Here is a 23639-nt window from a genome sequence, read left to right as displayed (position 1 = left end):
TGGACAGAGCACTCGTTCTCTTGGGAAACTTGCAAGATGAATACAATGCTTTGTCTACAGAGGCATCACTACTACACTGGACAGTAAACAACATTTTTGAGTCTGATAAGGACTTGAAACAGGAAGCCTATTCTACTGAACAAATAAATGAAACTGAAAGTGTAGATACGATGGAGCAATATGTGGCTTTTGAAGAAAATGAAGGAGGAGCAGGAGATTTGCAGGAGTTAAAGGAGAGTTACAATATGAGGCCTGACATGATGACAAAAAAGGACAATAAAAACTGGATGTGGAAAGCCTGGTCTGAATGGGAGTCTGGAAAATGGAGAGACCCTCTTTGGAGGAGATCTGAAGACCTGAGGATTACAAATTTGTTGAAGGGGAAAGCTGGAGCTTTGGGGACATCTGGATCTGAAAGAAATTTGAAACAAGAGTTGGAGCACCCCATAGGCTTTGCTTTTAAGGATGGAGGACCGGCTGGAAGCAACATGGATTCTGTTGGGCCGGAGCCCCTCCGAGACTTGGGGCTTAATATCAAAGACTATCAAAGAGACCGGCAGAAAGGAACTGAGAGAGATATAAGGGCCTCGGACGTGAGATCTCCAGGCTAAATAAATAACATAAAGACTGACGGATATTGGTTGGGGACTGGAACCGGGAAAAGGGTGGGTGGAGGTTGGGAATCCAAAGGGTACATAAGGATAATTTGCTTTTTATATTTTGTTAGTGGTAAGGATATTGGGTAAATCGTGGAAGGGAAATTTTGGTCGACTTTAGGAAAAAGGTCTAAGAATAAATAATGAGGTATAAGTATTGATGTATAATATTAATAAGGTAAAATTGGTTTTTTCTTTTTAAATTAATTGAAAATAAGGTTGTTAAAAATAAATTGAGGAAATGGAAAAAAAGAAGTAAAATAAAATAATAGTATGTTAGAATAAATGTTTAAGTTAAGGTAAAGAAATAAGTTAAGGACTTGCTGAATTGACAATTTAAATTGGAATACAAGAAGGGGAGGTGTGAGGAGGTCTGAGAAATAAGGTTAAGAATTATAAGTTACAGAAACTTTATGTGTTTTTTCTATTTTTTTTGTGTTTAGTTTTGAATATTATGTATTTTTGTGTTTTTTGTTTTGTTTATTTTTTGGTCTTTGTCTGTTGTGTGTTTCTTGAAAATGTTAATAAATATTTTATATATATAAAAAAAAGAGATCATAAACTGCAGAACAAACAACTGCAAGGACTTTAAAGTTTGAATTTAAGATAAGATTTCATTCGGTGCAAAAGATGGTGGGGGAGGGGAGCCTATGGTTTCTTAATTTAAAGTTTTATTCTCTACATTTATGATTTGGCAACCCTCCTCTGAATGTTAGTTCAAGTAATTATATTTGTACAAGCGAGGACGGAAGAAATTGGATTATAGATATGGAATATAACATTAAACAGAACTGTGCGTGTAAAAAAAAAAGGAAAAAAGGAGGGAAGCTTTATTTTGCAAAAGGTTTATGATGAAAAATAAAGCTGACTCTTCCCCATCCTTTATTATTTACGGAATGAACTGAATAACACTAAGAGCACTAGGAATTTAATTTAATTGGAAGTTCAAGTTTTCAAGTTTTATTGCGGCAAAAGCCAGTAACACTAAACACCACAAGATCAGACAAAAAGAGATCAACAACAACATCAGAAAGGGAAAAAAAGAAAAGGAAAAAAAAAGATTACACAAGGGAACTTTGCAGTGTGCCATTCAACAGAAGAGATTTACGCTTCCTGATTGCTAAAGTGCTAAATTTGGCCACCTCATATGATATTGAGCTTGAGGAATCTTCCAGAAGGTATTTTCGTAGAATTTCGGGGGAGGATTCCAAATAATGTTGTAGGGGTATAAATTTTGATAAAAGCGGCAAAATAAGTTGAACTCGTTCTTCACTATAAAATTCGCAAAATAGAAGGATGTGTGTGACAGATTCTACCTTATTAGACATACAGGGGCAGAGACGCGCATGCATTGGTACCCGCGTGAATTTGCCGTACAGCACTGCTGAGGGCATTGTCTCAAAGCGGGCTCTAGAGAAAGCCCATCTATAAGCTTCGTTAGTGATGTTAGTTAAGTAAGGGGCAGCTGCAAAATTAGGCCAAGCTTTTAAGCATCTATACGTCTCCGGGAGTAGGGCGACTTCTTGTTGTAATTCGACATCGTAAAGTCTCTGAGTGACAATTGCTTTTGCCTTGTTCGGAGTTTCAGTAAAAAGATTTTCAGGGTTTAGGCCAATTTGTTTGATCTTATTAGTTATTTGCATAAGCCAAGGAGGATAGGGAGCTGCGGCCAGGAAGCAAGGTAACAGTCCCTTAGGATTGTAATGGATTTTCAGCCAGAGGGATATTGCTTGCTCCCAGACTTTTAATTCCACTCTGGGCAGTCCTGCCTCTTGCCTTAAGACTGCATTAGGTGTACACTTTGGGGTAGCAAATAATGATCTTAAGAATTTTGATTGTACTGTTTCAAGGGTCTTAAGGTTGGCAGAGGGGCTAATTTGAGAGCCATACAGGAGTTGGGCTAGAGATTTTTAATTGGAAGTATAATTGCTCATATATCTTCAGTTGGACGGAAGAATAAAAGGAGTGTGAACTTGCCAAGGAACTGATAAGGTTCATCACTGAGTCATCTGCAGTTTGACAGACCGCTCTTCTTCCCAGGCTGAGAGGGAAAATGGTGAAAACAAGTTAGCTGTTGGGACAGAGTGATTTTTTGCAGCACGGGATGGAGCACAGGATGAAGTAATGGAGAAATTTCTGGAACAACAATGGGATATCAGCTTTGCCCAAGGCATGGTGGAGAAAAGCAGCAACTGAGGGAAAGAAAGACATAACATCTTACAAGGACAGGAAGAAACATCAGACAGAATAATTGCCACACACAGGAAGAACAAGAGTATAGTTTGAGTTCCTCAGTTGCAGTTTTATAAATAATTTAATGTGTCAACACAAATAGAAATTATTAATAATATTGCAGTTATTGTATAAGGGATTATTATGACTGGAATGTAATGGAAACTAATAAGATTTTGGAATGCAGAAATAAAGCAAATAATCAAGCCATCAATTCTAGCACATGGGGGGTCACCTTATCTAAATTATATAATTTGGAATTTGAATGATTGGTATTCATAATTGTATTATTATTATTATTATTATTATTATTATTATTATTATGAGGCTATTATTGGATTGTAATTGAAAACCAATAATTATTCTCAAAGGAACCATGTGATATGCACATGAATGGGGCTTTCGTTCCCTCTGCAGATAAAGGGCTGAGATGAGAGAGCAGAGAGTTTGGACTTGGAGGAAGCTGGGCTAAGCTGCAGGGAAGGGTGGTGCTGAGCTTGTGGGAGGAGCAGGGCCCTCTTGGAATGCTGATGCGCTGAACCCCCCCATGGCAGGCACAGGGTGTATATATGGGCAAATACATCACACAGACACCACAGTCCCTGCTGCACCTCCTTTGTAAAAGGAAACTCAAACCTGGGGTAAAGTTTGCTTGGAGCTCTCTGGAATCTCGCACTGCTGTGGAGATTGGGGGTGGTGTGTGACAATATGTATGAATGAATGAACCTCACTGGTCTATTCTCAATGGACATAAGCCTTTAGATTATTTAATTAATATTCTATAGTACTATCTTGCATAGTATTATCTGGTAAAGAGGCTACAAGAAATTGCCTTGGACCGTCCATAACAAAATGCTGAGTCTGACCTCAAAACTGTAAATATATAAACGATATCAAGTATGGTCAGGAGCAAAAGAAAAAATAGAGTTTTATTCCCCTTTAAATTCTTAGCATTTACTGTCATGTCAACTTCTATTTGTAAAGGCTTTTGCATTGTTTTTCTGTTCTTAATTCCATGTCTGTCACTTCTGAACTTTGGAATAAGATTGATAACTTTCCTGTGCTTTTATTGGACCAAGATTCAATTGGTGTTTTTCATGGCTGCAAAAGTGACCTGTGGTGGCCAGGAACCCACCCTTTTGTACCTATGAGGATAAGCTCTGCAGCGTCTAATTATTGCTACATGATTGTGCTTCTTGAGAAACACAACAGGGAGTTCAGGGAATTATAGTTATCTAAGCAAGCCAAGAGTAGGGAAACTGCAGAATGAAATCCCCTTGTTATCAGCTGAAGGAGAGTTGGGTTTTTTGCTTTTAAAGGAAAAGTACAGATGCCAGTTGACATAATGGAGGGAAAGGAATGATGGAAAATTTGACCATGATGATGGATAAATATTGGGTTGTATTCAACTAAGTTATACTCGGAGGCAACCCATTCAAATTAATTGGACCTACATTAGACATGTCATTAATTTCAATGGGTTTCCTCTAAGCATGAAGAACATTGGATAGAAATCACAAGAAGCAATAATAATAATAATACTTTATTATTTATACCCTGCCCATCCGGCTGGGTTTCCCCAGCAACTCTGGGCTGCTGGCAACAGATTAAAAACAGAATAAAACATCACACATTAAAAACTTCCCTAAACAAGGCTGCCTTCAGATGTCTTTTAAAATTAAGATAGTTGTATGTTTCCTTGACATCTGATGGAAGGGCGTTCCACAAGGCGGGCGCCACTACCGAGAAGGCCCTCTGCCTGGTTCCCTGTAACTTTGCTTCCCGCAGTGAGGGAACTGCCAGAAGGCCCTCAGAGCTGGACCTCAGTGTCTGGGCTGAACGATGGGGGTGGAGATGCTCCTTCAGGTCTACTGGGCCTTTGAGGCCATTTAGGGCTTTCAAGGTCAGCACCAACAAAGAAAGAGTGGCACAAATAAACTCTCCACCAAAATCAACAAGCAAATATTTTAAAAACAAATTAAGAATCAGGATACCAGGAATGGGGGATAATGAAAAATCTCATTATTCTACCATGTTTATTTCCCAAAATATTGTATGTAGATATACGCTGCTCAGTTTTCATTTAACCACTTATGTACCATATTAACATCTGCCAGTGGAATCTTCATGGCTAAAATGAACATTTTGAGCAATTTGAGACCTGCTGTTGCTGATATAAATGTTAGACTGCAGAAAGTGCAAAGGAAGTGTAATTTGCAAATCACATAATAGCGTTTAACCCAGTTTCTGTGCAAAATGCAGAATTATTTAAATGAGTATTGCAACTAAAGAGGGCTAAGCAGGATCTCAAGAGGGAATCCTTGCAGAAAGACATTCACTCGCCTGACCATCTGGAGGAAACAATTTCATGTACTGGCATGACAGAATGGTACTAGGTGCCCTAGCTTAGCACCTGTTTAAAGAACTTTAATTAGTAGATTAATATTCAACGATATACTGGGAATCTAGAAACAGCCATGTCAGCAATCACCAGTTAGTCTGCTTGGCAGAAAAAACACTTGGGTCCAACTGACCATTGCCATAGTTTCCAGAGCTGAAGGGCAACAGAAGCTTGCCCTCTCTCTGCCATCAGCCAGGGTGCCAAAGGCCACCCAAATGCTGGATTCCTTTTCTCCTGGGAGGTTCATCATCCATCCTTGAGCAGCTGCAGAGAGTTTGCTTCCCTATCCCCTCCCTGCCAGGAAGAACTCTGCTTCCATGGCTGGTTGCCCTGGGGCTGCAGAAAGGTACCCCATGCACTGGCTACACCCACCACTACTGGAGCAAGAACACAAGAAAGAAGATCACCCTGGCCTGAACTGATCTCCCTCGTCTATGTCTTCTCGCCCCTTCCCTTGTCTGTCTTGCCTTTTGCAAGTCTGTTGTCCAGTCCCCGCTGCCCCCTAAATTCAATTTAGTAGTAATGACCTTTCCCTCTTTTACTAGTGGGAGCATCTGCTGGAGTTCTTCATTTCCTTCCATAACTGGGAGGAACCCTTCCATTTGCAGAATAAAAGTGCAGACTCCTGCTGGCAGTCCAAGAAAAAAAGAAACAATCCTTTTCAGGCAATGAATATATATGGGGGGGGGGGGCACCATCATGATAGTAGGCTTTTCTCTTGACACTTCTGGGCGCCCTGCTCCTCCAGAGCTCTTTGAAAAGCCAACTGTATCTACAGGGGTATTTTGAAAAACTACAGGGAATATGCACTTGTAAGGACAGAACCTGCCACCCTCCAAAACATGGCAATTGTACATTGTACATGCATTAAAATATTTCTAAAACCCTAGAGAATGAAAATTCTAATTCAGCATAGCAGTAGATCAACAGCCTGGAGTACCTTCTGCAATGTAAGCAGTGCTTAGTTGCTCTGCCAGTTTCATTTCTCATTGGCGGTATCCTCTGGTTTGTAGTGGCAAGTCTTGAGTGTGTGTGTTTGCGTGTGTGTGTGTGTGGTAAGTGCAGCTTTTCATTTCATGCTTAAAAAATTATTTTGAGTCACACTATTCTCTGAGCTACTCTTATGAGTTGAAATATCTTCTATCTTGTTGTTTTGGATATCTTTATCCATAAGGGGAAAGAAGTATACGATATTTTATTCCTTTTCAAAAGTTTTGGCAAGTCACCTTGACTCCATTGCTTTCAGTGTGGAGGAATGCCTTCTCTCAAGGCTGCATTGCCCCTCTGTGGCCAGTCAAACACAGCAAAGGAAAGGAAGAGCAAGTATTGACTACCAAATACAAGCAAGAGGACACCTAGGAAACATACCACAATAATTTTATGAGGCTATTGCTTAGAGAAAAGTATTAAATTTCCTTTGTGTTCATTTAGTTCAACAGATAGTTAATATGTTAGCTGAACATACACTGTTCAACAGGATAAAAGCTTCTCAAGCATATTCTTCTATAATCAATATGCCAACACAAAGCACTATTCTTTATTATCAAAGTTCTATCCTTCACATTATACTCCCTAGTAGTGTTGAATTGCCCCCGCCCAAAAAAAGAACTTTAAAAAAAATGCATTCGGGTATTTGCAACCGTAATGAAGTGGTCTGTATGCAAGGAGTGCATGTATAATGCCCCAGAATGGGAGGCTTTAGCCTGGATCCTAACTAGGCTTCAAAAGGAAGGGCTTCTTCCATTCATGGACAAGACCAAGATCCAGCAGATGACCATGTTGCTTGAAGGGAGGGGAAAAGCAATTTTTGCTTATTCATCCTTCCTCCTTCAGTTACCCCACAATGCTCAGGAGAATCACCCAACCCTCTGGAGCAGATTTCTGGGGTTGTAAGGGAAAGGGGGAATTGGGAAGAGTTGCCTTCCCATTCCTCCAACAAGGGGAACCCCCCAAAACATAGCTGCCACACGGTGGACCTGACAGCAGGAGAAAAACCAGGATTCTCAGCCTAGGTGTCTATGTTGGATGGAGGCTTTGAGCACAGTATCATTGGTTTGGAATGCTAGAGACAGGAAGAAGCTGATTAGTGAAATATATTCCCTGGTTTCTAGCTTTCAGTTGGCTAAGCTTCTCTCTGTGCTACAGTAGCTTGGATAGCTCTGTTGGTAGATCATGGGACTCTTATTCTCTGGCTGTGGGTTCAAGCACCTCTTTGGGCAAAAGATTCCTGCATTGCAGGGGATTGGACTAGATCAGGGGTCAGCAAACTTTTCCAGCAGGGGGCCGGTCCACTGTCCCTCAGGCCTTGTGGGGGGCCGGACTATCTTTTGAAGGGAAAAAATGAACGAATTCCCATGCCCCATAAATAACCCAGAGGTGCATTTTAAATAAAAGGACACATTCTACTCATGGAAAAACACGCTGCTTCCCGGACCGACCGCGGGCCGGATTTAGAAGGCGCTTGGGCCGGATGCGACCCCTGGGCCTTAGTTTGCCTACCCATGGACTAGACCCTCATGGTCTCTTCCAGCCCTACAGTTCTATGATTCTATGATCCATTGATAAAATCTCCGATCACCTATATCAACTTGCATGTGTGAATGGCCTGTTTCATTTCTCACAAGCCTGTTTCCATGCATAGCCTCTCTATTAGTCCTGATAAAAAATACACTGCTAATCTGTTACTTATGTTGAAATACTTGATCAAGTTTGCATGCTTAAAGGATTTTGCTCAAAAAGTCTGTCTCTAAAAGTCTGAATGATGAGGTGAGAGAATGAAACAAAGCTAAATTGGCAGAAACTACTGATGTACTTTGTACACAATGTGTGGTTTTCTCTATCTCAGTCTGAAACTTTTGTACCGAAAAAGGGAAGGCAGTTTTTCTGATATGGTATGCCTACCTCTGACAATATTTGTTTGCTTGCAATATAGTATTAGTAACAACACCTACATTTGTGAAGTATTGGTGTATGTTAGTGAAATATACAAATACTTCAACAGGTTACTGATTGTAGATGCTGACTACCAAGGCTCAGTTATTGTCAGAAATTGTCTTCGTGCAACTTCTGCTTCATACTAGAGTTTTACCTACAGCTTTTTGTGGTAAATGTAGTTTACTGTGTTGTAATTACGGTATAACTTTCAGTGGAAGATTTTTCTAAGTGTAGTTTGTACCAGAAAGCTAAAGTTTTCATTAATTAGTAAGAAATATAAATGGAAATATCACCTAATACAAGCTATGTTTTCTTCCAAGGTGATCCAGATTCTACAGTCTTGTTAATGGATATTTGAGAAAGAAAACTGTCAATTGCATGGCATGGCTAAGAAAATCCCACCAGGACGCAATTCTGCTGTTACAGGTATTTTCCTGTATTTTCATTATTTTCAAGTTCTTTGTGGAAGACGTGGGGAAAACAGGTGTTTATTGCTTGGCAGACTATCCTCTTAGTGGCTGCTTTTCATTTAAACTTTAAATTAAATCCTCTGTTTACAACATACAAATTGCTGCAGAGTTTATCAAGTCATCAAAAGCAGCACTAACAACTAACAGCTGAATTCATAATCACCAAGTATTTTGCAAATGTCTGCATTAAAAGAACAAAAAGGTGATGAAGTCATTAACTTTCCCAAGTTAACAGAGAGAAATGTGCTTTAAAAAGCATGTTTGAACCTTCTAAAGCAAATAACATTTACTATTTTCACTTGAAATTGCAACATATATCTGTACTGATGTAAACTACTTAAAGGCAAATTCACCTGAGTCTAGTTTTAGAACCAAAACAAACTTATCCAATGAGCATAATACAAGACAGGAAACTCCAATTCTAATTAGGAAGATAAACAAACAAACGAATAAACCCACATGACAAATTCAAACTCTCTTAATGTACCAAACTATGTAGGAGGTCAGTCCCTCTGAATCTCTCCCAGTCATGCTGATGGTGGTTTAAGGAAGTTTCATTCCAAAATATCTGGAGGCCACAAAGTTGGAGATGAAGGTTGGTCTATTGGCTAGGAAAATTAAGCTGCAATCCGCAATGGTGCTAATTTCTGAGTAGACATGTATAGGCTTGCATTACTGGAGAATTTTGGCATTTCAGGTTTGCAATACAATTAAATGAGCTATCAAGTAAGTGTAGAAAAATATTCCAATTGCAGTAAATGCAGCCAGGATTGTAAATAAAATTGGGGGGTGGGGGTGGGATCCAATATGTAATTGTTGTTTTCGGGTATAAAATTAATATGTTTGTGAAATAATCTGACTCTGTTTCATCTATCCCACAGATTTTATTAATCCACAAATAAATAACTAAAACATATTTTGCTAACTTGCTCTTGCAGTAGGTGACTTTAAAACACTGGACTCACAGAAAACAAATAAACCAAAAAAGTGTTTTGCCGAAAATTGTGTGATCAGGAAACTAGGAAAAATAACATAAACAGAAACTGTAATGGCATATCAAGTTTTAAATTTACCTATTTTTTAATTGTTCAGAAAACTTACTTTTCTCAAATATTGTCAATGTAATAATAAAATGCAACAAAGCATCAAGTCCAGAAAGATTACAGTGTAACATTTGCCATTTGTCTTTACCATATTACTTTTCTTATGAAACACTGTGTTAACTGAGACTGTTTTCAGAACTGTAGTAATTCTGCCTGAATATTGCAAAATACAATTCCAAAGGCGCAAAAAAACTGCCAAAAGTAAGCACTTTAAAACCCTGTTTACTTGACAAAGAAAAAATGAAGCACATGGTTAACTGTCCTATTAAGAATCAATTAGAATTAACAGTGCTTAACTTACCCTGGATTGTGACCTTATTTTTACCAGCTCTATAATAGTGTAGGTGCATTTCTAAATAACTGTAGGAAAAACTTTAAATAATACAGGCTTTTTGTTGTTGCTGGCCAACAGGCCAACAGGCAATATTTAAATTCTAGAAAGCTTCAATACAGTGTAAACTCTATTGTTCCAAAATAACACAATATATCATTGGCATGCAATTGTACAGTGATATTCAGTCATATAGCAGATAAATTGATATTTTATAGCTTACAATGTCATACTTTTTCATATATTTGTGAAATTATTTGTTTTATTAATATATACTAATGGATATATGAAGAATCTGAACAAATAATAAACATATAATACACTGACCTAACACTGGAATGAGACATAATAACATGCTACTATAATATATAGTCCACTGATTATTTCAGAATAAACTGTTCTCATGTATTATAATTTGTATTTTTTGCAGTTGCATCATATTCCCTGCTAGAACTATACTGAATTAGGAAACACTCACAAGGGATTGTCCTCTCCCCCGTGCCCAGAAATCTGGTGAACCCCAAAGATTCAGAACTGACTGCATGTTATTATTGCATCTTATTGATATTTCCTGGCAGTGTTTCTGAACAATCATTCACCAAATTATTAGCTTTGAATTTCTACTGTATTTCAGATTTCATTTGCAAATCATTTTAAACCCTGGAGTTTGCTCTAGATTTAGGATTCGTAAAATAAGTGACATAAAAAGCTGTGTCAAACAGAAAATTGCATCAGGTGCAGCTTCTCTAATCATTGCTCTACAATTAAGGGAAAAGTCAATGCTGCTAAAATCCTCTGTTCTCCACTATTAAAGGCCCAGAGGTCTCATCCCACCCTGGATCTGACAACCCTTAAATAAATGTTAATCTAATTTCAGAACTTTCCAGAGAAATGCAAGACTCACCAAATTGGCTGGTTTGTTCTTCATTGGGGCAGGTGAGCTTTATTTAACAGTTTGACCAGTACGAATCCACTTGTCTGTTCTTCATTCTGTGAAGTCTACATACAGCAAAAGTGCAGGTTGAGCCAGCAGCTCTCCATTCAGCTGTGCAGGTGAGGGGAGCAAGGAGCGTGCTAAGACTTCTGGCGTGTTGCTTCTGCCACAGGTTGGAGTGACTGGCTTTGGCTGAGCTGCGCTTCTCTGACATTGCTGCCTATTGAGCTGCAGATGTGGAAATGAAGCCCTAATCACCCTGTGCCTAAGCTGACTCTTACAATAAAACCCTCGTGTTTTTGTCAGCTGTGGAGATAATCAATTCATGAGGAAGTGGGGGGCTGCCATCTGTCACCTGAGTTAAACTGATCAATTTCCTCATCTGGGTGCTTATATTGCTTTTAAAACTAGGTGATAATTATCCCAGCTGGCTTTTAAAGTGCTCTGTGAACTACGCCACATTATTAATAATGGTGTTAAATGCTTTCAGGCATAAGAAAACCTTTGGGTCTGCATCTGTATGTAGACTGAGTGGTTTTGTTGGTTGAAATTTGCTGGATTCTTAAGGAAACAAATTTCCCCTTAGCACACTGCCATGTATTTTTCTCCACAGAGTGAGTTGTTACTTGAAATAAAAGTGTACCATTTGACACAGGGAATGGCACTATATAACCAATGGTCAGAAGAATTAACACCAACAGGCTATTTCATTATTTCTGAGCTGATGAACACTGAAAAGTGCTTAATTAATATAACAGTATCTTTAATTTATTTATTTCTGAATTGATGAAAACAGAGAAGTGCTGGCTGTGTTAGGATCAAACACTCTTGTGTAACAATATCTAGGTAAAGGTAAAGGGACCCCTGACCATTAGGTCCAGTCGTGGCTGACTCTGGGGTTGCGGCGCTCATCTCGCTTTATTGGCCGAGGGAGCCGGCGTACAGCTTCCAGGTCATGTGGCCAGCATGGCTAAGCTGCTTCTGGCGAACCAGAGCAGCGCACGGAAACACCGTTTACCTTCCCGCCGGAGCAGTACCTATTTATCTACTTGCACTTTGATGTGCTTTCAAAGTGCTAAGTTGGCAGGAGCTGGGACCGAGCAATGGGAGCTCACCCCGTCGTGGGGATTTGAACTGCCGACCTTCTGATCAGCAAGCCCTAGGCTCTGTGGTTTAACCCACAGCGCCACCTGCATCCCTAACAATATCTATATACCACTTATTACAATAAAAGATCTGTAAGTGATTTGTATTCATTTAAAACGTTCATTTAAAATACCAATACAAGCATTAAAACCAACTTAGCTTATAAAATTAAAATACAAAATAAAACCAGTAATTTAAAAACAAACAAACAACCACCACCATATACTTAACTAAATTCACATGCCTGGGTAGGCTTGCTAGAGCAATTATTATTATTATTATTATTTAAGCAGGCACCAAAGATAGTAGAGTGAAGTTGCCTGCCTAATATCAATGGGCTGGGACTTCTGAAGTGCAGGTGCTGCCTCACCAAAAGATACGTTTCTTGCAAGTGAGCAGCACATCGCATGTGGCACATGTAAATGTGCCAGGTCTGCAGATTTAAGAAATGGTATTTCATGCTCTAGTGTCTGTCATGTTCATTAATATTTTCTATGACCCGTAGGGAACAATGGATCTTTCTCACAGAACAGGAATAAGTGAAAGTGGAACCGGGGCAGATCCTGATTCCTCTGCTTCTTCTTCCAGAGCATCACACCGAGGAGAGGGGGTGGGGCTAGTCCCCCTTTGGCACTCCAAATAAAGGTGTGCAAGTACCTCCTTTATCTAGTGGGCAAAATGACAAAGTGTGACTCACTTGCACTTCCTGTAACGTACAGGAAAGAGTCTTGAGGCAGCAGGTCCTTGCCTTAGCAAGTGAGATGTCAGGGAGCCTTCTATGGTGCGTGCAGAACAGACGATGTTTATGCCTCATTCCATTTCCTCTGTGTTGGGTGGTAGTGAGATGCCTTCACTGACATTATAAGGTGTGTTGCACTTATTTATAGCCCAATGATTTTATCTCCTGGTGTTCAGCTCCAGGTAATGTCTCTGCAGACAGATGGAGTGGAGCAAATCATTCAAGACAGACAGCTGTGGGGATCAGCATAGCTGTCAGCTTTTCCCTTTTCTTGCCCATTTCCCTTTTCTTGCGAGGAATCCTATTCGGAATAAGGGAATTTCCTTTTAAAAAAGGGAAATGTTGATAGCTATGGGGATCAGGTTGGAGCAAATCTGGAAATTGGTTTCAGCAACAAATAACCCTATCCAAGTAAGCAGACCAGTGGCACGGTGCCCTGTGTGAGCCTCAAGCCCCATGAAACAGGACATATTTCAGTGTAGACCAAGGGGCATGCGGCTGAGGTGCTAGAAGCAATTTGGATGGTGTTTGAAGAAAGAATGCTTTTGCATGGTGAATATTTGCTACTTTAGTCCAGTGTACAAAATCTATGTGATACCTGCACATCCATTTAACATTTGTTTTGTACTATGAGAATACTGGAGTGTGGCAGCACCATATGTGGTTCATTTTATTGGCTTTGTGCTATTTTTAATGTTGGCAATGTTATCCTTTTTTCAGTCATTCAGAGTGATGCAGCAGTTTCACCCTCAAAGTACTGATAAAGTAGACAATTTTCACAAGACTTGAAGATGAATCTTTACACACACACACACACACACACACACACACACACACCCCTCAGTTCAATACAATCTGTTTCTCTTCCTTGAGTCCAAGAGAGGGCTTGGTCTTCTTGCTCCCCCCCCCCCCGCCACACTTTTGTAGCAGTGCATAAACCATTAGTCCATAGCTTGCCTGTCTTCATAAACTCTTCCAGACAGAGTCTGCATGTTCTCAGTCAACGAAACAACAATGAGACAACCAAACAACCCCCAACTCCCACACACTCTAACACACATGCACACACTTTTAAAGGCAGTTAACAAGTTAACAAGGCAATGATTCAGCATTTCTGTGACCTTGACTGAAGTCACACACTTTGCAGCTGTTGTATTACATATGTTTTCTTTTCCCCTTGACAATTTATTCTTTGTAAAATACATTTTCTAACAAATACAGTACCAATACTAACAGGCAACACTGTAGACAGTGGTAGTATATTAAACACTGATTTTATCCAACATTTTGGAAATACTTTATTAAAAAGTGAGTTTTACCCAATTTTTTAAAACACAATAGAATCTGCTACATTAATCCACTACGTTATTTTTGTTGTACTTGATCTTCCCATCCCATCAACAATATTATAATCCAAGGAGGAGGAGGATTTTAGTATTATTAAGACTTGTTAGTCGCTTGATTCTTGGAGGTCCCCAAGTGACTTACAACACATTAAAAAGCATTAATGTAAACATATTACGTACACCCTAAAAGCAACAGTACCTCATAACAGTCACAGGAAGCTTTGACAGCACACTTATAACAAAATATAATAGCCTGCCAAAAGTCTGTGGGAAAGGTAAGTATGAAAAATGTTAGTAAAGGCATCAGGGCAGTTTCACAGAACTCCAACTGAAAAAGCCCTGTGCCTTGTCACCATCTTCCAGGTCTGTGTCAGGCAGAGAGAGGACCTGGAAATGGGTTCTGGCTAAGATCTAAGGGGCCAGGGAGGAGATGCATTCCAGAATATATTGGGGTCCTGAGCCATGAAGAGCTTCTAAGGTCAAAACCAGAAATGGGCTCAGAAGCATTCAGGCTGCCAGGGTAGTTGTAACAGAATTATTGCTATGTGATGGGGAGGTGGGGGTTGGCCTTGTACATGTCAACAGCAGCCACATTCTGAAGATTCTGAATCATTTTCAAAGTTACCTAGCATAACTTTGCATATTGCTGCCTTAATGATCCCCCCTCACAATCCCAGCTCCTATAGAAAGTGAATTCAGCTATGGATTCTGTGTAAATCATGCTCATACTAGCACATATTATGGATTGAACCATAAGAATCAGTGCCGGATTTATGTATAAGCTAAACAAGCTCTAGCTTAGGGCCCCACTCTCTTGGGGGGCCCCAAAAAAAAATAAAGGAAAAAAACAACTGGATGTACATTTCCAAAATAGAAGATAAAAAACAAATAAAATAAAACCTACATACAGTTAGAGCTTAATAATTATTTCACCATTAATACACTTCTTCTTAATTGCATTTCACTATTAATATACTTCTTCTTAATTGTATTTCAGTTCAACAATTACCTTGATAACATACATATTTTGTTATGTGCAAATGTCTTTAGATACCTATTAGGTCCATAAATTACCATATAGCATATATTCAACACAAAATACAGCAACAATTTGTTGTTGACAAAGGGCAGCTGGACATATAAAGGGCCCCATTACCTTCAGTAGCTTAGGGTCTCATCAAACCTTAATCCAGCCCTGATAAGAATGTACATAGAAACTATGAATGCAACATCACTATGAATGCAACATGAGTGCCTGCGTTTGGGTGCAATTTATGCATGAGCACCTAGTTCTCCCCCCAACCCCAGATATTCCTGCTTTATTTGCAAATACAGCTTAAAAGATATGCCTCAGCATCCATTTGAAAGCAGAGATGGGGAGCCACTACATTCCTGATCACTGGTCATGGTGGCTAGTTCAACTACATATGGAGAGCCACAGGTTCCCCATTCATGACTGAAGAGCATTTATGCTCAAACAGAAGACAGTTATTAAGAAGGAATCTCTCACTAAAATGAATGTGTGTGCTTCTCTATTTGATGGTAGTTCACTATTATTCTGCTGAAGAAGCCAGAGGCAAATTGAAGCCAGGAGGCAATAACTTGACCATGTCCAAAAGAAGCTAATTGCAGAGGTGGAAATGCTAGAGATCACACCATTTATGGAAAATCACCTCTCCAAAAACCTTATCCAAAATCACTTCTCTGTCTCTCTGTCTTTTTGTTCCAGACTGGACTTTTCTGAGATGGAACATCACCTTGGTGTGACAGAGCTCTGTAGTATTGATGTTCTCCTAGTGGTAGAAATACTGCACCATCCAAAGTCTGAAGCACCACAGGGACTGAGATGGTAATTCTCCCTCTCTTTATGTGCTTTATAGAACCCTGACAGCTAAGGCAGCAGTTTACCTATGTATATATGGCTTTGCCTACAAAGGACTTATTAGCTGCAACTCATGTGGAAATCAATACATACAATATTGGAAGTACCTTGCCCCTACTCCAGTGGTGTGGGGGGGCGGAGATTGCCCTGGGAGCATTTTGGGGTCTGTGTGCAAAATTTCCCCAGGAAATTGAAGGCCCTGACTTTGCTATGAATAGAAACATCAAAACATGTTTGCTAGCATGTCTTTTTAAAATATAAAACTAATAAGGTAATAATTTCAGGTGGCAATGTGTCTTACTTATGAAGAGCACTCTATTTGCAGAGCTTCATTTAAGGAACTGTAAGAAGGGAGAGCAAGGGACGCGGGTGGCGCTGTGGGTAAAACCTCAGCACCTAGGGCTTGCTGATCGCATGGTCGGCGGTTCGAATCCCCAAGGCGGGGTGAGCTCCCGTCTTTCGGTCCCAGCTCCTGCCCACCTAGCAGTTCGAAAGCACCCCTAAGTGCAAGTAGATAAATAGGTACCGCTTTATAGCGGCAAGGTAAACGGCGTTTCCGTGTGCTGCGCTGGTGCAGGCTCGCCAGAGCAGCTTCGTCACGCTGGCCACGTGACCCGGAAGTGTCTCCGGAGAGCGCTGGCCCCCAGCCTCTTAAGTGAGATGGGCACACAACCCTAGAGTCGGACACGACTGGCCCGTCCGGGCAGGGGTACCTTTACCTTTACCTTTTAAGAAGGGAGAGCAGCAGGGGGCTTGGAGCTGCTCATCCGCACCTCAGCAGCTGGGCAGCAAACTGAGCTGACCCCCAGGCAGGTCACGTGACCACAATCTTCTCCACTACAATGAAAATTATATTCATTATGTATTTCAAGATTTGCATATATACATGTGCAAATTAGCATGTGCAAGTTTTATTCATATAAATGTTATTTTTTGACCACTCTTTGGTTATGTATTTCTTCTTGGGGGGGGTCTAAGAGGCCACTCTATAATACCTTCCCCAATCTGATCTATTTCAAAGGTTCTGCTTGGATGTATTTCCTCTCCAGAATTGAACTAGCTCACCCATGAAATTTTGCTTGTTTTATTAAATAAGAAACATTACCCTATTTTGTATGTTTTACAATAAAAATTCAAATACCATCTACATGCCATCACTGAGAAATTAAGGCTTAAGGAAGAGGTAGAAGTGCAGTTACCATAGTAACGTAGTTCTAGAAGGTTCTGTTTTGACGGCGTCCATATGGGATTGCAGTGCTGAAAGGAAATGAGGCAGAGCTTGTTTTCCCAAGGACAGCAGGACCAGCTCACACAACTGTGGCAAATGAGCAAGAGTGTCACAGACTGGGAGGCAGCTGGAGGTGGGTGGAGGAGGATGAGGTGATGGGAAGAGATTCAGCAGGTCAAGGAACAGCAAAACAGTAGAACGCTAAATATACGCAACTAAAAATAAGAGAGGCACTGAACAGTATTAGTTCACTTGAGCAACCTTAGAGATATTTCTGCTACTCGGTTGACACAATTTTCATTTAAATATCCACTATCCTTAGCTTAATGCCAAGGATCTCCATCCAGGTCTGACATGAAACAATTTGTCTGTGGTTTCTCATCCCCCTCATCAGCTTCTCAACTAACTCTAGAGGGTGCCGAATGTGTGAGAAACAGATGCCCAGCAATCACGGGGCAGCCATTCTATCAAAACGCAAGAGAAGTAAGATCTATAGGCTCTGTTCATGCACCATCACCATACTGCTCACAACTGTCCAAAAATCTTGGCAGTGGTAGTGATGGTTATACTGAAATGTCTGTGTGGTCAGATATTACAGTCACCAGTAGAGTTTTATATTTAGTTGTACAGGGATGCATAGAAAGTCCTGTTTTGGACCATTTTGTATTAGAATGAGATTCCTTAAATTAGTCAATTTACAATAGTAAATTGTAATAAAGATACCCTTCCCCTTAAAAACAAAAACACATTCAGAGATCTGAACTGATGGTTTCCAAAGAACAGTAAAACTTTGAAATCAATTCTATAATAACTCTGTATTATTCTCTGAGACTTTTCAGAATAAAAGGAAGGTTGCATAAAGTCTGATACTGACATCTTTAGGTTCCTCTTTTGACTCTCGCATCAAGTGAAGATTGACATGTGTGAATAGGCGTTACAGAGAGTCAGAGGCTTTCATTTAATGTCCCATCACCTCCCAGTGTTACACTATTCAACAGAGTCAGTAGTTCACACATGCAGCTGTGAGACGCGAAGTAGTAAGAGGAGATCAGGTGATACACAAGTATGTGTGAACTAGCCCATAGTTGTGGGAACATTCCCACTGAAAACCCATGAGATCAGAATTCTTTGCAAAACAGTCTTATTCCAATACTGACTGCTGCTTTGTAGAAAGAGAAATCGAAAGACTCGCACACATGCGCTACCAATGCTCAGGCCTGGATTTCATGCATATGCAGTTCTGACATTAAGCAGCCACCCTACACTGTACATTTGCATGCTGTGAATATTCCCAGCAGTGGGTCAAATCCTCCATGGTAACGCTCTTCAGGGAGCTCTGGAAACTATTTAATTATTAAAATGAATAATTTCTACCAACACATTTAATTGGGAAATATTACATGTTTAGATGAGCCCTAATGGAACAGCTCAGAGAATCTAACAATGTAATAGAGTATGCTGTTTGAAGTGAATTCTCGCAATATTTCTTGGTCAATAACATCATGCATTATTTATCTCTTCTCTTTTCCCCTCCATCCGAGGAATTGTGTGAGGATGGAGTCTGTGGAACCTTAGAGATAAAAAATGCAAATCTGAGCATAACCCCCTGGGAAACTGAACTAAAACATCTCCTTAGTTCATAACTCTCCCTTCCTGTCTCCTATCTCCCATGGAAATGATTCTGTGAATTTATTTCTGCAATAATACTAATAATAACCATTTAAAAATCTGAACTCACACCTTCTTCTCAACTAATGGGAGAACAGTTCAAAAAGATCAGTGGAAGGAACCTCTAAATCACTGCTTAGCAGAGAGTAATAAATACGACCAACGTACAGGATATTGTTAGCCAGTCAGTATGGATAATAACTGGAGGGAGCACAATAGAAAGAGTGACAATGCAGAGATAAAAATGTGACCTTTGCATAGAATTGGGGGAAACGGATGGCATTTATTCCAAGGGAACATTTTAGGCAAACATGAGCTTATAGAGAAAAGTACAACAACTACAAATGTGCACATTTATTCCGTATTTGTAAGAGAACCAGTTCCTGTGGAACAGCATACACAAACTCCTGCTGTATTTGCATTTGAAGCCATGAGTAGATTTCAGAGAGCCACTTAGCTTTTCTCTGTCAATATTTCCTTGTCTTAAGAGAGAACAGAATAAGCACCGTCCCATTTCAGAGCATTTGGTAAACACCTGCAAGCATGTTCTGTCGAGTCTTTATAAAAACAAAAATCCACAAATGTATTTATTCATTCATGCAAAATTTCCTCACAGGGTGGTTTGCCTGTTAGTTTCAGAATAAAATATGGGGGAGAGGATAGCGGCACTAAAGATGAATATCCTTCTGATGATGGCTTTCTTATTCCAGTCACTGCCAGTGATTGGATACATGCACTACTTTAAACAATGGAAAAAAGACTTGACAAACTTTGTATGGCAAGGGAAACTTTTTTGACAAGGGAAAAAGCCAAGAATTAAATATAAAACCCTAATTGACAGCAAGAGCAGGGGGGGATTCTCACTTCCCGACCTGAAATTGTATTATGAGGCTGCTTGCTTGGTACAGATGAAGGGGTGGGTTGAACAAGAGGAACCCTAGACTTAGCAGGACACAATTTAATGTACGGTGGGCACAGCTACCTATATTATGATAAAACTAGAACACGTGGGGCCTTCTTCAACCAAGTGATCAGAAGGAGTCTGTATGTTTGAGTTAGACACAGTGGCCTACTAGAAAGAAAGACACTCCCCCCCCCACTGGATATCCCTTACCGAGGCAGTGGTTGTTAAGAAAGTAAACATGGGGTGCAAGTGGGGAATCTACAAAGACCTTCTGGAGTTCCAAGGTGATTTGATAAGACTCAAAAAGGGAAGAAACTACAGAACTTGTGACAGATTAGTTTCAGTTCTTTCAAATAAATGAGCTATTCAAGAAAGACAAAGAGAAAGGGTTTGCAGAAGAAGAATCAGAATTTGGGGAAATAATTTTAGGGACAAACAAGAAATTATTATCTAAAATCTATAACATCTTTTTGGAATGGGAGACAAAGGATGAGCTGGCGAAGGAGGCAATGATCCATTGGGCATCTGATTTTGGACACCGTATAGAACTACCAGCATGGGGGAAATTATGGAACAACATGATAAAATTCTCAGCATGTTATGAAATCAGAGAAAACATCCAAAAAATGATCTTCAAATGGCACCTAACAGCCAGCCAATTGGTTAAAATGTATAACCAGCTGATGTTGGAAATGTTTAGAAAAGGAGGGCTTGTTAGTCCATATGTGGTGGCAGTGCAAACTGGTAAAAAAATTCTGGGGAATTTTTTACGAAGAACTAAAGAAGATGCTTAAATGTTCCTTTAACAATAAGCCAGAAGCATTCCTGTTAGCTATAATAGGACAGGAAATTCCAGATAAAGTAAAAAAATCCTCTTCCTTTACAGTAACAACATTTTAACAAGGCATCTTTCCCCCACCCTGCCTTGGGGAGGCAATAATTGGGACAAAGGAAGGAAGGGATCAGGAATAAGGATCCCCTCTAGGATAATTATTCTCACTCTAGGAAAATTGCTTACAAAATTGTTTGCCAGTGGATTTTCCATAAAGAACGAAAGAAAGGCAATGTGACTGAAACAGTAAAGGGAATCCTGATTTGTACAGGCATGAATTGTTTTAGAATAACAACTATGAGATAAGAGCCAATCTCTTAATTCTCCTTGTGAATGTTCGTCTTCCAAGTTTCGAACTTCATCATGAAACTGCCATGCTTGTTATGGGCAAGTTGCGCTATTACATTTTGTTAATTAGTGTAAGCAAGAGTATGCAGTTATGCTCTGTTGGGTGTGTGTTTTATTTAGCACGTTATTCTTTTAATTATAAACTAATAGTTGTTTTGTAGTGCAAACCTAATCATGATACTGCAGAAGCCCCATTGATTTGAAGGAGACTTGCTTCCAGAGCAGTGCTTAGAAATAAGTCCCACTGTGTCCAAAGGTGAATCTCTCTAGAATGTGCATTTATAGTTGCAGCTGTAGGACTGCACCCTCAGATACTCATTTTTTGGTGCATTGTGCTAGAACGTCTATCAACTGGCCACCTCATTTTTACAGTGAATAATAAATACATTATGTAAAACACTATGCAACAGATTGGCATATGTTTCTCTTAGAGAAATAACACAGGCCATTATGTCACTCCCCAAATCATATTTATGCTCAAATATGATGATATTTTCACCATACAGTGAAGCCTCCCATCCAGAGTAATTTATCGCTGGCAACTTCCTTTTCTTCCAAATGTCTTCCTTCCATTTTAAAGGTTGCCTTTTATTTGGAAAGCAGCTACTGAACCTAGAAGAATTACATGTACGGTCTATACATAAGTTGACTGAGAATAAAATAGCAGATGAATATTTCAAGAATATAAAAAGCCATACTTCTTTCTGCATCAATTATTTTAAAAGTACACAAGTCACCTGATCAAAATTGGATATGCCACTAAAATTATTATGAAGAGGGAATGAGCAGTTTCATGGAGAATAGTTAGGAAATATAGTTTCAGCCTTTCTGTTATCAGTTGATGAAGAGCAGGATATAAATGCCTTAATTTTTAAAAAAACTTATCAACACAGGAAACTGGTTGTGTCCCGAGTCAAACCTCTGTTCCATCTAGTTCAGTGCTGCCCACACTGGCAGGCAACAGCTCTCCTCCCAAGGCCTATCTGGGGACTGAATCTGGGACTGTGTGCAAGCTGTACAGGGGAGAGAGCCTTGTATTTGCTCTCTTTCCCCCACTATCTAAAAAAAAAGAGTCTCTGTATGCTTTCAAATCATAGCATAGATTCACATTAAATACACTTCCTTAAACAGTGATGTCTCAGAAGAGAGCAGGGCTAATGCTCCGTGGCCGTCAGCCCCTCTTCTCCCATTGCAGCAGCAATGGAAACTGACCGGGACCCCAAAAGCATTAATAGCTGTAATAAAAAGGGCCCAGTATCCCACCACCCATCTAGGTAAATGGTTCCACTGGCAAACGATATGGAGCCCCCTGGGAAGGGCTGCAGTTCAGTGGCAGGAGGACCCAGTTACAGTCACTGGCATTTCCAGGTAGGCCTGCAAGAGACGCCTGTCTGGGGTCCTGGGGAGCCTCTCCCAGTCTGTGTAGACCCAGCCTAGGGCAGCTTCCTTTGTTCCTAGCTGCTTCTCTGCCTACCATATTTCCTCTGTTGTTTTATTGGCACCTGGAATTCCAGGCAGCCTGTGTTCCTGATCACCATTTCCAGCACCCAGAAGAGCCAATTCCAGCATCTTTGTTGCTGAGGGCTGGGGCTGGGGGGCAGAGTCAGGTGTGTAGCTGATACATAGATATTGTAGGCCAGTTTTGAGGGTGTCTTAAGATATATATGAGTTTACTGATATGATAAAGATTTACACCTTCAGCCTTCTTACTGAGTTAAGCTTTCAACTACGCAAACAAGAGCAGTTGGGAATGGCTCCAAGACGGGGGGAAAGGGCAATAGATAACTTGTCAGGAATAGCAAGAAGCAAAATATAATGGATGAATCACAGCTTGCATAGGTGGCTGCTTTCATTACAGGTATTTGGCTTTCCCCCAATAATCTGCTTGCTGAATTTTTTTTTTATTCTCTATTCAAAAAGCGGTGCCATTTGAGCAATATTCTGGGCCAAACGCGATACGTTGCCTTACCCACCAGTGGTCTGTTAACCCAAGCAGTGTTTTGCTGACTCAGTGTAAAGTCTCATGCCAAAGTAAGTTGCTTCATGGGGGGCAGGGAGGAGATAACAGAGATCTTTTCTGTGGGGAACGGCCTGGCTACAGGCCACATGCAGCCCACATCCCTTATGTTGCCAATCTTCCAAACTGGTTCTAAAGCACTGTGTATAAAAAGGACCCATAAATATCACAGAGAGAGAGAGAGCTTCAGATTCAGCATCTAGCATCCAAAGCTGCTCCTTGGTTTTATAAATGGACGGTGCTGTTCTCTTAAATCTTTAAACAATTGTTTGAGGGTGCATTTTTGTTTTAGTTTTTAAAATATTGTATCCTTTTAATTCTGTCTTCAAAAGAATTTGCAAACCATTAGAAACAAGTTCAATGGCATTAAATTTGCAAACATAAGTAAACATAAGAATAGGTAAGATATGGACATAAAGACAAACGGTTACAGTACTGTGTTTTTTAAAAGTCGCATATAAAAGCAAA

General features: G+C 40.0%; 1 protein-coding gene across 1 annotated transcript in view; it reads right to left on the bottom strand.

Moving 5' to 3' along the window:
* TRPM3 (transient receptor potential cation channel subfamily M member 3) overlaps positions 1 to 11264 on the bottom strand; it is a 418048-nt gene extending 406784 nt beyond the window's left edge. The window contains exon 1 of the mRNA XM_083576479.1: positions 11032 to 11264. Coding sequence (XP_083432605.1) covers positions 11032 to 11055 — 24 coding nt within the window. The 5' untranslated portion in view covers positions 11056 to 11264. The remainder of the gene's footprint in view (positions 1 to 11031) is intronic.
* Positions 11265 to 23639: the final 12375 nt, after the last annotated feature.

This window comes from Podarcis filfolensis, assembly GCF_964270895.1.
Source record: "Podarcis filfolensis genome assembly, chromosome: 11".
Taxonomy (NCBI): Eukaryota; Metazoa; Chordata; class Lepidosauria; order Squamata; family Lacertidae; genus Podarcis; species Podarcis filfolensis.
The sequence above is the reverse complement of the archived record's forward strand: the minus strand, read 5'-3'. Positions and strand labels throughout refer to the sequence as shown.